Source organism: Scyliorhinus canicula, chromosome 4 (assembly GCF_902713615.1).
Source record: "Scyliorhinus canicula chromosome 4, sScyCan1.1, whole genome shotgun sequence".
NCBI lineage: Eukaryota > Metazoa > Chordata > Chondrichthyes > Carcharhiniformes > Scyliorhinidae > Scyliorhinus > Scyliorhinus canicula.
This window is the reverse complement of record NC_052149.1, coordinates 70,235,123-70,248,261: the sequence shown is the minus strand read 5'-3', so window position 1 is coordinate 70,248,261 and position 13,139 is coordinate 70,235,123. Positions and strand designations below refer to the sequence as shown.

At 48.8% G+C, this 13,139-nt stretch overlaps 1 protein-coding gene across 1 annotated transcript in view; it reads left to right on the top strand.

Annotated features, from left to right (window-relative positions):
• si:ch211-198n5.11 (methylcrotonoyl-coenzyme A carboxylase 2) overlaps window positions 1-13,139 on the top strand; it is a 77,390-nt gene that overhangs the window by 49,777 nt on the left and 14,474 nt on the right. Inside the window, 4 exon segments of the mRNA XM_038794413.1 lie at window positions 7,239-7,248; window positions 7,250-7,406; window positions 10,939-10,965; window positions 10,968-11,053. Of these exon segments, the coding sequence (XP_038650341.1) occupies window positions 7,239-7,248; window positions 7,250-7,406; window positions 10,939-10,965; window positions 10,968-11,053 (280 nt within the window).

Here is a 13,139-nt window from a genome sequence, read left to right as displayed (position 1 = left end):
ACTGGCCACAACTGGTCAAGAATGAAACCACGGGCCCCTCCAGTATATATAGCACAGTTGCTTTGTGCAGCAGACCACTAGAAACTAACACTTTATTATCTAATTGCCTTTGAGATTTGCTGACATGCGGCTGTTAACTTCAAGTTTTTCTACGTCTTAGTCTTTGTGAAGCTAATGACTGTAGCTGTTTTTGCCCCAATTTAGCTCTAAATATGATAACTATCCTTTTCTATTGGGACAACCAGGATAATCTGTTACATTCTTTCGGACAGTTGCCACAAATGAGGGATCTTTCTTCCATTCTCATCCAGATGAGAAAATTGACATTTTTTTTTCTTTGAGGAGAGAAATTTGCAAATGCAACTGAACACTGCAGATACTTTTATATTGATGCTCGCCCTCTAAAAGTGTGAAACCCAAATGGTATAAGGCCCTGCCTTCTCAACCTTGCCCCTCGTCTGAGGTGTGGTAATCCTCAGGTTAAATCACCACCAGTCAGCTCTCCCCCCTCAAAGGGAAAAGCAGTCTATGGTCATCTGGGACTATGGCGACTTTACCTTCACACCTTTGGGTTGTGGGGGCTACACCCACGCAAACAGAGGGAGAATGTTCAAACTCCACACGGACAGTGACCCAGAGCCGGGATCGAACCTGGGACCTCAGCGCTGTGAGGCAGCAATGCTAACAACTGCGCCACCGTGCTGCCCCTGAAAAATTTATTCTTAATGTGCAGCATGATTTCTCTCGGCCGTTGGGTGAGCTATTTACCATTGTAGCTCCTGTCAACGCAAGATCACCTGTGACACCAATCTGCCATTCCCAGGCTGCCAGTACACCTCTCCACATGTGTATAAAGCTGGATAAACCTGAAATGAATAGGATTGGAAGTTTAGGTTTAGCCAGAAGAAAAATAATACCATAATAATAGCAGAAAATGCTGGGTAAACCCAGCAGATCTGTCGGCATCCATGGAGAGAGAAGCAGTGTAAACATTTCAGGCCCAAATGACTTCTTCAGAACTCTACTAATTCATTAGGGACAAGGTCATGTATTCTTCCAAATGCCAATGTACTGTATTGCAGCTAGCAATAGAGTAACAATAGAGTGCCCTGGCATACTGAGTGCATATCTGGATCAAGTATCAAATTGTTGAGGCTGCCAGCAACAATAGACTGGACCCCATTCTTCCATGGATAAAGCTGATGAGTTTTAACTAAGGAGACCCTTCTTACACAGAGGTTGCATGAAATTACAAAACTTAAGTCAGTAATAATGACAAATTGAAGACTTTGAAGATTGTGGTAAACCACTGTTGCACCTATATTAGGTGATGGATGGTAGGACCTGTACTACAGGTACGTCGGTAGTCCCTGCCTGCTGGCTCCGCCCAGTAGGCGGAGTGTAAATGAGTGTCCTCCATGCTGCAGCCATTTCGCCAGCTGCTGTCCATCTTAGAGCAATAAAGCCTCAGTTGTATTCAACGCTTGTCTTTGTGCAATTGATCGTGCATCAATTTATTGCTCTAAGATTTTCAAAAGATGGACCTCCGTATCAAGCCGGATCGCCTGCAGCTGGATCCGCAATCAAGCGACGGCAAAAGGGACTTTCAGCACTGGCTAGCTTGTTTCGAGGCGTACATCAACTCTGCGGAGTTGTCTCGGAGGCTCAGAAAATACAGATATTGTACTCAAGGTTGAGCTCCAACATCTTTCCCCTGATCCAGGACGCACCAAACTACGGCGAAGCCATGATGCTTCTCAAAGAAAATTACGCTCAGAAGGCAAACACACTCTTTGCCAGGCACGTACTCGCCACTCACTCTCAACTCCCTGGTGAGTCCATAGAAGACTTCTGGCGGGCCCTAATCCCATTTGTCCGGGTCTGTGACTGTCAGACCGTTACGACCACGGAACATTCAAACCTCCTTATGTGGGACGCTTTTGTTACGGGGATTGGGCGGACCTCATATGCCAGCGACTGTCAGAAGGGGCCACGCTCGATCTCGCAGAGACAAAGAAGCTAGCGCTCTCTATGACAGTCACCTCGCACAACATTCAGGCCTACACCCCCCAGCCGCGCGGCCCACCCCTCCTATGCATCGTGGACCCCACAGACGGCCGCCCAAGCTGGGGGCTTACCCAACCAATACGCCTGCGCCACGCGGCTGCCAGCGAACCCCGGAGTCCCCTATGTTACTTTTGCGGCCAGCAGAAACACCCCCGCCAATGCTCTCTGGCCCGCGCTGCCCTTTGTAAGGCTTGCGGTAAGAAGGGGCACTTTGCCACAGTGTGCCAGGCACATGCAGTCGCCGCTATCGCCCCCACCCCCTCGTTTACAGACAATGGGTGCCGCCATCTTCACCTCCCCGGACCACGCGCGGCCAGTGGGCGCCACCATCTTCTCCCCCTCAGACCACGTGCGGCCAGTGGGCACCACCATCTTCTCCCCCTCAGACCAAGCGCGGCCAGTGGGTGCCGCCATCTTCCCCTCCGCGCAACACGTGCGGCCCATGAGCGCCGCCATCTTGTTCAACCCCAGCCACGTGCCGCCCATGGGCGCCACCATTTTGTTCTCCTCAAGATCTTCAGGTGCCGCCATCTCGTCTTGTCTCCCCCGTGGCACATGGGCACCGCCAGCGTTCCAGGACCTGTGCCCCCCGGGCTCCCCATCATCCGACACCAGCGACAACCGACCACGACTCGCCTTAGTGACCATCGACCAGTCTCGCCCGCACAACCTGGCCACCGCATCGACCAGCGTGAAAATCAACAGACAACGTCACCATCTGCGGCCATGATCAGCAGGACCACGATGCCAACCTTGCCAAATTTCTCCACACCGCCACTCTCCTAAACCTCACCTTCAACAAGGAGAAGTGCGGAGTTCTGGGACCCGATCCCGACCGCATGCGCCCCCTCATGGAGCTCCCCTCCCCCACTGCCTCAAGGCCCTCAAACACTGCCTGGGGTTCTTTTCATACTACGCCCAGTGGGTCCCAAACTATGCAGACAAGGCTCGCCCACTCATACAGTCCACCCATTTTCACCTGACGGCCTAGGCACAATAGGCCTTCGCCCGTATCAGAGCCGATATCGCCAAGGCCGGGATGCACGCAGTAGACGAGACACTGCCCTTTCAAGTAGAGAGCGACGCATCAGACGTCGCTCTAGCTGCCACCCTCAATCAGGCAGGCAGACACGTGGCATTCTTTTCCCGCACCATTCATGCCTCAGAAATTCGGCACTCATCCGTCGAAAAAGAGGCCCAAGCTATCGTTGAAGCTGTGCGGCATTGGAGGCATTACCTGGCCGGCAGGAGATACACTCTCCTCACTGACCAACGGTCGGTAGCCTTCATGTTCAATAACACACAGCGGGGCAAGATCAAGAATGATAAGATCATGAGGTGGAGGATCGAGCTCTCCACCTACAATTACGAGATTTTGTATCGCCCCGGCAAACTCAACGAGCCCCCAGATGGCCTCTCCCGAGGTACATGTGCCAGCGCACAAGTAGACCAACTCCGGGCCCTGCACGACAGCCTTTGTCACCTGGGAGTCACACGATTGTACCATAAAGGCCCGCAATCTGCCCTACTCCGTCGAGGAAGTACGGACAATCACCAGGGCTGCCTGGTCTGTGCGGAGTGCAAGCCGCACTTCTACTGGCCGGACCATGCGCGCCTGGTGAAGGCCTCCCGATCCTTTGAGGGCCTCAGCGTGGATTTCAAAGGGCCCCTCCCCTCCACCGACAGTAACACATATTTTCTCAGTGTAGTCGATGAGTACTCCAGATTCCTCTTCGCCATCCCATGCCCCGACATGACGTCTGCCACCGTCATCAAAGCCCTCAACACAATCTTCGCTCTATTCGGCTTCCCCACCTACATCCACAGTGACAGGAAACCTCATTCATGAGTGATGAGCTGCATCAGTTCCTGCTCAGCAGGGGTATCGCCTCCAGCAGGACGACAAGCTATAACCCCCGGGAAAACGGACAGGTAGAGAGGGAGAATGGGGCGGTCTGGAGGGCCGTCCAACTGGCCCTACGGTCCAGGAACCTCCCGGCCTCCTGCTGGCAGGAGGTCCTCCCTGATGCACTACACTCCATTCGGTCACTACTGTACACCGCCACTAACAACACACCCCATGAACATCTTTTTGCCTTCCGCAGGAAGTCCACATCTGGCGTGTTGCTCCCGACTGGGCTCGCAGCCCCAGGACCCGTCCTGCTCTGTAGGCATGTCCGATTCCACAAGGCGGACCCGTTGGTAGAGAGGGTGCAATTGTTCCATGCAAACCCCCAGTATGCCTACATGGTGTACCCCGACGGCTGCCAAGATACTGTCTCCCTCAGGGACCTGGCACCAGCAGGTTCCACACACACACACACCCCTCCGGCCCGGCGCCACCCTCCCCTCCCCCGGCGCTCCCAGCAGCAACCCCCCCAGGACCATCTGCCCTCCCCCTGCCCATGCCCGAGGATGAAGAGGATTTCGGCAAGCTCCCGGAGTCACCGAAGATCAGACAAGCATCGGCATCGCGCCACCACTGCGTCGCTCCCAGCGGCACATCAAGGCTCCGGACTGGTTAAACTCTAACTGGTCCACTGGACTTCAAAAGACATTTTTATTCTCTTCAATATTGTAAATGTATAACTCATTTGTTGTATATAGTTCTCCACCACCCCCCGCGGACTCAATTTAACAGGGGGTGAATGTGGTAAACCCCTGTTGCACCTATAAGGTGATGTATGGTAGGACCTGTACTTACAGGGTACGTCGGTAAGTCCCTGCCTGCTGGCTCCGCCCAGTAGGCGGAGTACAAATGTGTGTGTCCTCCATGCTGCAGCCATTTCGCCAGCTGCTGTGGGAGGCACACATCTTAGAGTAATAAAAGCATCAGTTGTATTCAACTCTCGTGTTTGTGCAATTGATCGTGCATCAAAGATTATCTAGCTGATCAAGAACTATTAAAAACTTCATGTGAAATACTCCTTATTTCATGACTGGACTTCAAGCCTGCTGTTAACTTCTGTGCTTAAATTATACTTCCATGATGTAATATGCTTGTTTAAAAAGGGGGGGAATGCTTTGACTGCTGACTAACCGGGGGAGAAAAACACAGCTGTGATCATTTGAGCAGTGCTGTATTTGGTCCTGACTAATGCTGATACTGTCACTCACTGTGACATAAGCTAACACAGATTGACTTGTGGATGCCACGCATTGGCAGCAAATACATCTGTTTAATTGCTGATAATTTGTTTGCATAAGAATGCAGTGATATCCTTTTAAATTAAGCATTTAGTCCAAATCTATGAGTCATAATTCCTGGCCCCCCCAGTTTTCGCATGTGGGGATACCCCAGTGAAACGCTGGGGAATCTTTATTGGAAGGTCCCATGCAAGGGTTTACCTGGCAATTATCCAGAAGGGCTACCTTCCCCTGGTCAATTGTGCTGGGCTGGTAACCAGCCGACAGAAACAAGTTAAAAGGCTAACTTCAGATGGTTCTGCCAGTTATACTCTCATAGTAACACTGAAACAGTTAGAAGTAAGAAAAGCCTTCTATCTTCAGAGTCATTATCTTAAAGACCCAGTCCAATACTACCCATGGGGCACTCCACACCCCTGAAACACCCAGGGAACCCCACACATGACCTTGACCCTCCCCCCCCCACCCACCCCTCCCCTCCCCCCACCCACCCCTGGGCCCCATGAAGGCCCACCATTTGAGAACCCCCCACAACCCGTCCAACGTACCTTTGAAACTTATTGTCTCCCTTCATTGGTCCCTTTTATGGCAGCCAATGCTGTATATGGGGGCTTCCTCCTTCACTGTGGTCCTTTTACACCTCACTGTTGGAGTACCGGAGCTGCTGGCAAGTCCTTTCTCACCTGGCCTGTGTGGACGAAGATTGGATGTGACAGGGGCTTTGGAATTCCAGCAAAGGTAAGTCGCCATGGAGTGGCAATCTGGCTGGTGATTGCCACTCTGTGAAAGTTATGGACCAATGTAAAGTAAATCCATTAGTCTCTCCCCCCCCCCCCCCCCCCCCCCCCCCCCCCCCCCCCCTCCCCCAAAAAAATTCTGAAATATTATCGAGGCAAAGTGGAACAAGCCATTTCCATTGCAGACTATTGTATGCGACCATGGTTGACTCCATATGTGGAATGTAGCACAGAAAACAATCAAATTATCTTGCTATGATGTTAGAAATGTCCAATTGGCTTGGTCCCTGACAATGGATTCTGATCCATCTTCCAAATAATTTGAGCTGGTGAGTGAATAACCTTCTGATGAGTAAGATATTAATTCAATATAGTCATGTGATATTGATTCAGTGTGAGAAATGATATAAAAAGCATAAATGGATCCATATATTCGGGCAGAAAATCAATTTTCCGTAAACAATAGCGTTGGATTAGATGCAATGCCTAGTGGAACAAAATGAGGCATATAGGAATAGCTTGTTTCTGTCTCCTAATTCTCTTCTGCTCTCAACTTAAGCTTCGCAGAGCTTTTGGAGACATTTCCTCACCATAGCTTGGGTTTTGTGAGCTTAAAGGATTTAAAGGTTTTTTTGCTTGCTGTAGTGCATTCTGTACAGTTATGGGTCTTCTGGCGTTGTCATTCTTGACAGAGATCCTTATAGGAATACTATCCCAGGAGAAGAATGAGCACTGCATGGTATGGTACTAAACCACACAGACCAGAGCTTTGAACCCTCATCAGTCTGGACTGGTAAACTGATCGCAGCTGGTGATCAGTTGAGGTTTTATAATTTGCCCTCGGGCGGGAGGATAAAAATTACCAGGGATTGCACTCCTGATTGATGTATAGTGACGCTAATTGGAAATTGTCTGCGTTATCATTATCTTCCTTCCTTCTGGTATATTGCCGTCAAATAAGTTGCTGAACTCACTGCCTGGGAACATGCATGAGCAATAGCCACATGGGACAGCTGCCACACATTGAACCTTAGTTACGGAAGAGCTAGTTTTCAGGATGGATGGGGAAGGAGCTACGAGAGACTATTGAACAGGAAGAAATAAATCAGTTTAATAATGCACATAAAGAAGCCTTATATCACAAAATACTTTTGTTCTGTATATAATGTCATTAAAATAAATGTCAGCATTTTTACAATGGGTATTACCTGGTGTTGCTACTTATGCAGATTACTTGAACATGTGACAATAGGCTAAAAATACAGTTGCTAACTTTTTTCTTTTCAGTCATCTTGTGTGGAATTGTGGCTAACAACGGAGAACTCACTCATAATGCCTCACTAAAAGGCAGCCATTTTGTGCAGCTTTGTGACCAGCGAGGTATTCCTGTCATATTTCTTCAAAATACAAGACCAAATGTAACCAAGGCCGGAACATTATCCAAGGTAATAAGAAGTGCCCTGTTTCTCCTCTTTATATAATCATCTTGCATCTCCGTCCAGTGTAGAATAGTTGAATAAATGCAGGAAATGCATATTCTCTGAGACAAATGTAGGTTAGTCTGAAGATGTGCAGCTTTGATGGATTGGCCATGCAAAATTGCCCCTTCGCGTTCAAGGATGTGGTAGGTCAGTGGGGGTATGGGGATAGGGCGGGGGGAATGGACCCAGGTAGGGTACTCTTTAAAAGGGTTGGTGCAACCTCGATGGGCCGAATGGCCTCCTTCTGCGTTTCCGGAATTCTATGGCTCTGGTATTTTAAGTGGAAAAAAACAAGTTTTCTGCAATAACAACTTGTATTCATATAGTAGAGCTGAATGTCATCAGCGTACATAGAAAAATAACACTACCTTTGGATGATGTTGCTGAAGGACAGCATGTAGATGAGAAATTAGGTATCAAGGGTAATTCTTTTCAAATATTTATCATCTTCTTTCCTGTTGAACATGGCACTCACAGAGTATTTCTCAGGAGTGAATTCTTGTACAATAGTGACACTCCTTCAGTATTAGTCAGTGTCCCCAGACAGCAAAAGATCACAGTTAATCCAACAGTGAAATGTATGACATGAAGAAGATGCTGTTCATACATGAACTTTCCAGCTATCTTCATTAATTGGAAGTGGAATTCCAGCGGGCAGGTGAGGGGAAAACACCATGGGTTTTTAGCCTGGGCAGTGAATTGGACAGAGAACAACAGTTGGCGAGTGGGCGGGATAATATGTTTCGACAACTGCAGGCTAGCACCAAAGAAAGCCACGCCAATATGCACAGAGGTCACAAGAAGGGGATTTGCAGGAGTCTGCACGTTCTCCCTGTGTCTGTGTAGGTTTCCTCCGGGTGCTCCGGTTTTCTCCCACAAGTCCTGAAAGATTGCGGCTTAGGTGAATTGGACATTTTGAATTCTCCCTCTGTGTACCCGAACTGGCGCCGGATCATGGCAACTGGGGGCTTGTCACAATAACTTCATTGCAGTGTTAATGTAAGCCTACTTGTAGCAATAAAGATTATTATTATTATTTCAGAGGATCTCACAGGAGAAGCCTAAAGTTGGGGAGACTTAAACTTTTCTCTTTCTCCTGGGCCCCAAAGAAATATCCTCACCTAGTCCTGGAGCCATTCCACACTGGACTGGATTCTCTGCTGCTGGCAGCGACGTTCCCGATGTGTTGGAGAATCCAGCATCCGATCCTGTTCCGATGTTTCAGTCCCCACTGGCATCAGGTTCGAGGTTTGCGTCCTGTGCCAGCATTAACGGACCGGGCACCACATTTTCTGGGCCCGCGTGATTCTCCAGTCCTCTGGACCAGGAACCATGTGGCCGAGAATTGGTGCAGGTCTTGACAAGCATGGCCCTCGGTGGACCTCACGGTAGGCCAAGGGAGTAACCCTTTAAGGGAGCTGCCTCCAAAGTCCATTGGAAGGGCCACCCTTTCCCATCTCTCCCCCCCCCCCTCCAGAACCCCCCACCCCCCAATTACAGAGACCCTCACTAGAGAACCCTTAATTAGAGGCACCTCCCATAAGAGAGACCCCTTCCTGGATGCTCCCCATAAAAGAGACCCCTGCCTCGAAGCTAGAGATCAGCCCAGACAGAAGCTGTGAAATAATCCCTGCTTTAAAACTCACCCATGCAATACACTTGCTAGCGCAGGCAGAGGAAGCAGCACCTGTCAATGCCTCGAAAGAGGAAAATCAGCCAGATCCTCTAAGATCAGGGCCGGGTCTGTGGCCGCGCATGTGCATGGCGGCAACCTGCAGCAGCCGCGCCGTACAACATGGCTCCGGCTGCGCGCGGACCAGACCAGGTCTGCTAGATAGTACCTCCCTGTAAATCCCTGGACCAACCCCCACCATCCTCCCAGCCCCCGCCGAAGCCTCCCTGGCCAGCGGAACGCCCCCCCCCCCCCCCCCCGGGACTATGTTCGGCACTGAACACAGATCGTAGCTGCCACACGAGGTCCCCGAAAATTCTGCCCCATGTCGTCGGGAAATTGGCCCATCGGGGGCGGAGCATCGGGGCAGGGCCTCAGGTAATCTGGGCAGCACGGTAGCACAAGTGGCTAGCACTGTGGCTTCACAGCACCAGGGTCCCAGGTTCGATTCACTGCTGGGCCACTGTCTGTGCGGAGTCTGCACGTTCTCCCCGTGCTTGTGTGGGTTTCCTCCGGGTGCTCCCGTTTCCTCCCCACAGTCCCAAAGACGTGCTGGTTAGGTGCATTGACCATGCTAAGTTGCCCCTAGTGTCCAGAAGGTTAGCAGGGGTTATTGGGTTAGGGGATATGGTGAAGTGAGGGCTTAGTGGGTCAGTGCAGACTTGATGGGCCAAATGGCCTCTTTCTACACTGGATGTTCTATGTTCAGGTGATGTGCCATTTTTTGAGGGGGTGGAGCATCCGAAAACAGCGCCACCCCCCGATTTCGGCGTCAAAACAGATTCTCCCGGCCAATCACCGAATGCGATTTCGCCATTGGCATCGGAGACCAGCCCATAGTCTCCCAAACGGCCATTTAAAAATTACACTCGGGGCCTAATGTCACCTGATGTACATATTTAAATGAGGACCCTAAAATGCAGCCAACTGGAGAGGAAGGTGCATTTTACACCTCCTCAGAACAGTAGGTTGAAATTCAAGCCAGCAAGAGTTAGCGGGGGCACCAGGCAGCGAGGGTCACCAGATAAATGGTTACTGTTTTCTGTCCTCTGAGAGTGGGTAAGAAAATCACCTCATCATACATCAACCAGGAGTGGTAATGCTGCCTGATTTTGCTCTCCTCCTTAGCCCAAGTGGGCTTGTAGGCCTATTTCTACAAATTGCACAGAATATTTATTACAGTCTATTCTCCCAACCTCAACAAAAAAGCAGAATTTGAGAAAGATTTGGGTTGCACGGTCTGATTACTTGCCATTGGGCTCAATGGAGACTTGACTTTCAGAACATTCAGAAAATATGGTATAAAATCAAAGCATCATTCACCCCATTAGGTTTCAAGCATTGTTTGTGATTATGGCCTTGAGATCGGTTTGGGATAGTGGGTTTGATTGGTGGGTTGTGGCAGAGGTGAAAACTTGGGTCAGTTTGGTGAAAGGGAAGGACCATTAATATTTTGGTCCCTTTGACGACAGCTCTTGACAAGGGCTTCTGATTCTGAACTTCTGGTCGTCTGAAACTGGGCTATTCAGTGGCTTCATTTATTAATGAATGGCCATGTTTCAAGCATCAACTTTGTGAAGAGAGCATAGGCGATACATCTGTTGTATCACAATTTCAGGCTTTTCCTTCAAATTGGGAAGTTATCTAAAGGTGTTTTAAAATGACAGATTCCACCCTTTTCACAATAACCGAAAATATACATGTTCTTGCTGTACAATTGAGGTCAGAAATAATCATTAACATGGAAACTAATGTTTCACATTTTAAGAATGCTGTTAATTTCTGTGCTTATATAATTCCAGTAATCTCCTTATGGTTTTCTTTGTAGGCTGAGACGTTACCAATCAACTTAAGGCCCAAGGCCTATGATGGCGGCTGTGGCATGTGCCACTGTTCCCAAGATAACCATTATAATTGGAGGCTGCTATGGTGGTGGAAAGTTTTCCATGGTACATTCTAGAAATGCTCTTGTTTGACCATTGTACCATGGAAGATAATTATTGTTTGAAAATGATTACTTTGGGAGTTGTTTTTATCTTGTGCAGCACAGACATGACACAATCTATAGTTTAATATATTAGTCCTATTTCTAGATGGTCAGATAGGGGCCAGAATCCCAGTAGCTTAGTTGGTGATAGGCATTGCATAATGTACAGCTCAACTGTACGTTGCCAAAAGATCCCAAGAGTAAATGCCTAATCTACACTCTATTAGCGCTCTTTGGTAATGGGTTGAGCTGACTTCAGTGCCGAGGCTAGGAGGGTAAAAATGAGCCCTTGCACCTGATATCCATTCGGTTACCCTACTGGAAAGCGCACACATTTAAGATAGAAAATTATTGAGCTGCATAGGCAATATGGCGCTTCTTTTGGTAGTCTAAAGTAGGGAAAGAACTTTATTATCTGATAAGAGGAAACAATTAGTGAGATTTCTGCTACTACTCTTTCCCACTCTTAACCAAACTCTCAGTCCTGGATCAGGAATTACTGATTTGCAGAAAAGGTCTGGTGGGATCCTGCAAACCAGTCATTGTTCAGAGGCAGGTAGCCATTTAAAGAGGGTAATAGAGTCCGAAAGAGGAAATCCATTTTCCCAGTGTACCACTGACACCCAACTTCCCTTTGTAGCTGTAATACTAACTTATATCCAAAATGAAACTAGCTGCTTATTACCACTTGAGCTGACTTACTGCTTGCTCACCTGTACAACTGGAACTGCACCACAGTACACAGTAGTGGTGCCAGGCTGCTTACTTGCCGCACCAATTTAGTGATACATCAGTGAATGTATTTGGCACCATAATTTTCAGTTTGGCATTTTTAGACCTGCATGTGTGAAGCCTCTTACTTTTTCCCTCTGTTTTCTCACTAACCGGGCTGCTGCTCCCCACTCCTCTTGCGAGGCATCTCTATCTTGAGCGGATGAACTGAGCTAGCAATGTAAGATTGATGCAGCAGATTGGAGTGCCAAAATATGTGATGCCATAATGTGATGAAATGTGTAGTTAATAATAATGATAATCTTTATTGTCACAAGTAGGCATACATTTAAAAAAAAAATATTTGTTGGCATTTTCAACATTATGTACATTGATGTTCATGCTTATTTATTGTACAGTGTAACGCAAAAGGCTTTTGTCTTAACTTAATTTATTTACAGTGCTGCCGTCTAGTTCGGTGTCCCCCCCCCCACCTCCCACCTCCGCGAACCCTAACCCTTCCCCTTCTACCCCTCCCACCCCCCTTGCTATCCTCCTTGGTCTTTACGGGGGGCTCCCTTCTTTTTTTTTGGTGGAGGAGTGGGGGGGGGGGGGGGGCGACACCGAACAGGCGGCAGCCCACCTCAGACTCTCCGTCCTCTTTCCCCCCCTCTTCCCCTCGGTTTGTACGTCCCTGCCGTTCTTCCTTGTCTTTATTTTCCCCCCTCTCTAACCCTTTCAGTTCCCCCTCTACTGGCGTTGTTGGCCTCAAACAGGTTTTGGAACAGGCCAGCAAATTGCCTCCATGCAGTAAGGAAGCCTTCCTCTGATCCTCGTAGGCGTATTGTTATCTTCACCAGGTGGAGAAATTCCGTAAGGTCAGCTAGCCAGTCTGCAGGTGTGGGTGGTACTGCTGATCGCCAGCAAGTAGGCTCACATTAACACTGCAATGTTATCTTTCAGTTTAAAGTGCACAGCCAGATTTTGATATGTTTCCTGTATTTGGGTATTTTTATTATCTTGATTTTCTTCTGTGTAGATTGGCCGTTCACCTCTGCCAATGCTGTCAAAGAGGTAGACATGCAAGGTACTGTCCAGGTAGGGCTCCCTCATGGATTTTTCTTCCCTCTTGAGGACAGATCCATCAGCCTTTGACTGGCAGTTTGCCACTGTATTTTGTGGGTGGATATCGCCGGCTGGGTCAGCATTTATTGCCCCATCCCTAATTGCCCTCGAGGAAGCAGTTAAGAGTCAACCGATCTGGAGTCGCATGTGGGGCCAGACTGGGTAAGGACGGCAGATTTCCTTCCCTAAGGAACATTAGTGAACCAGATGGG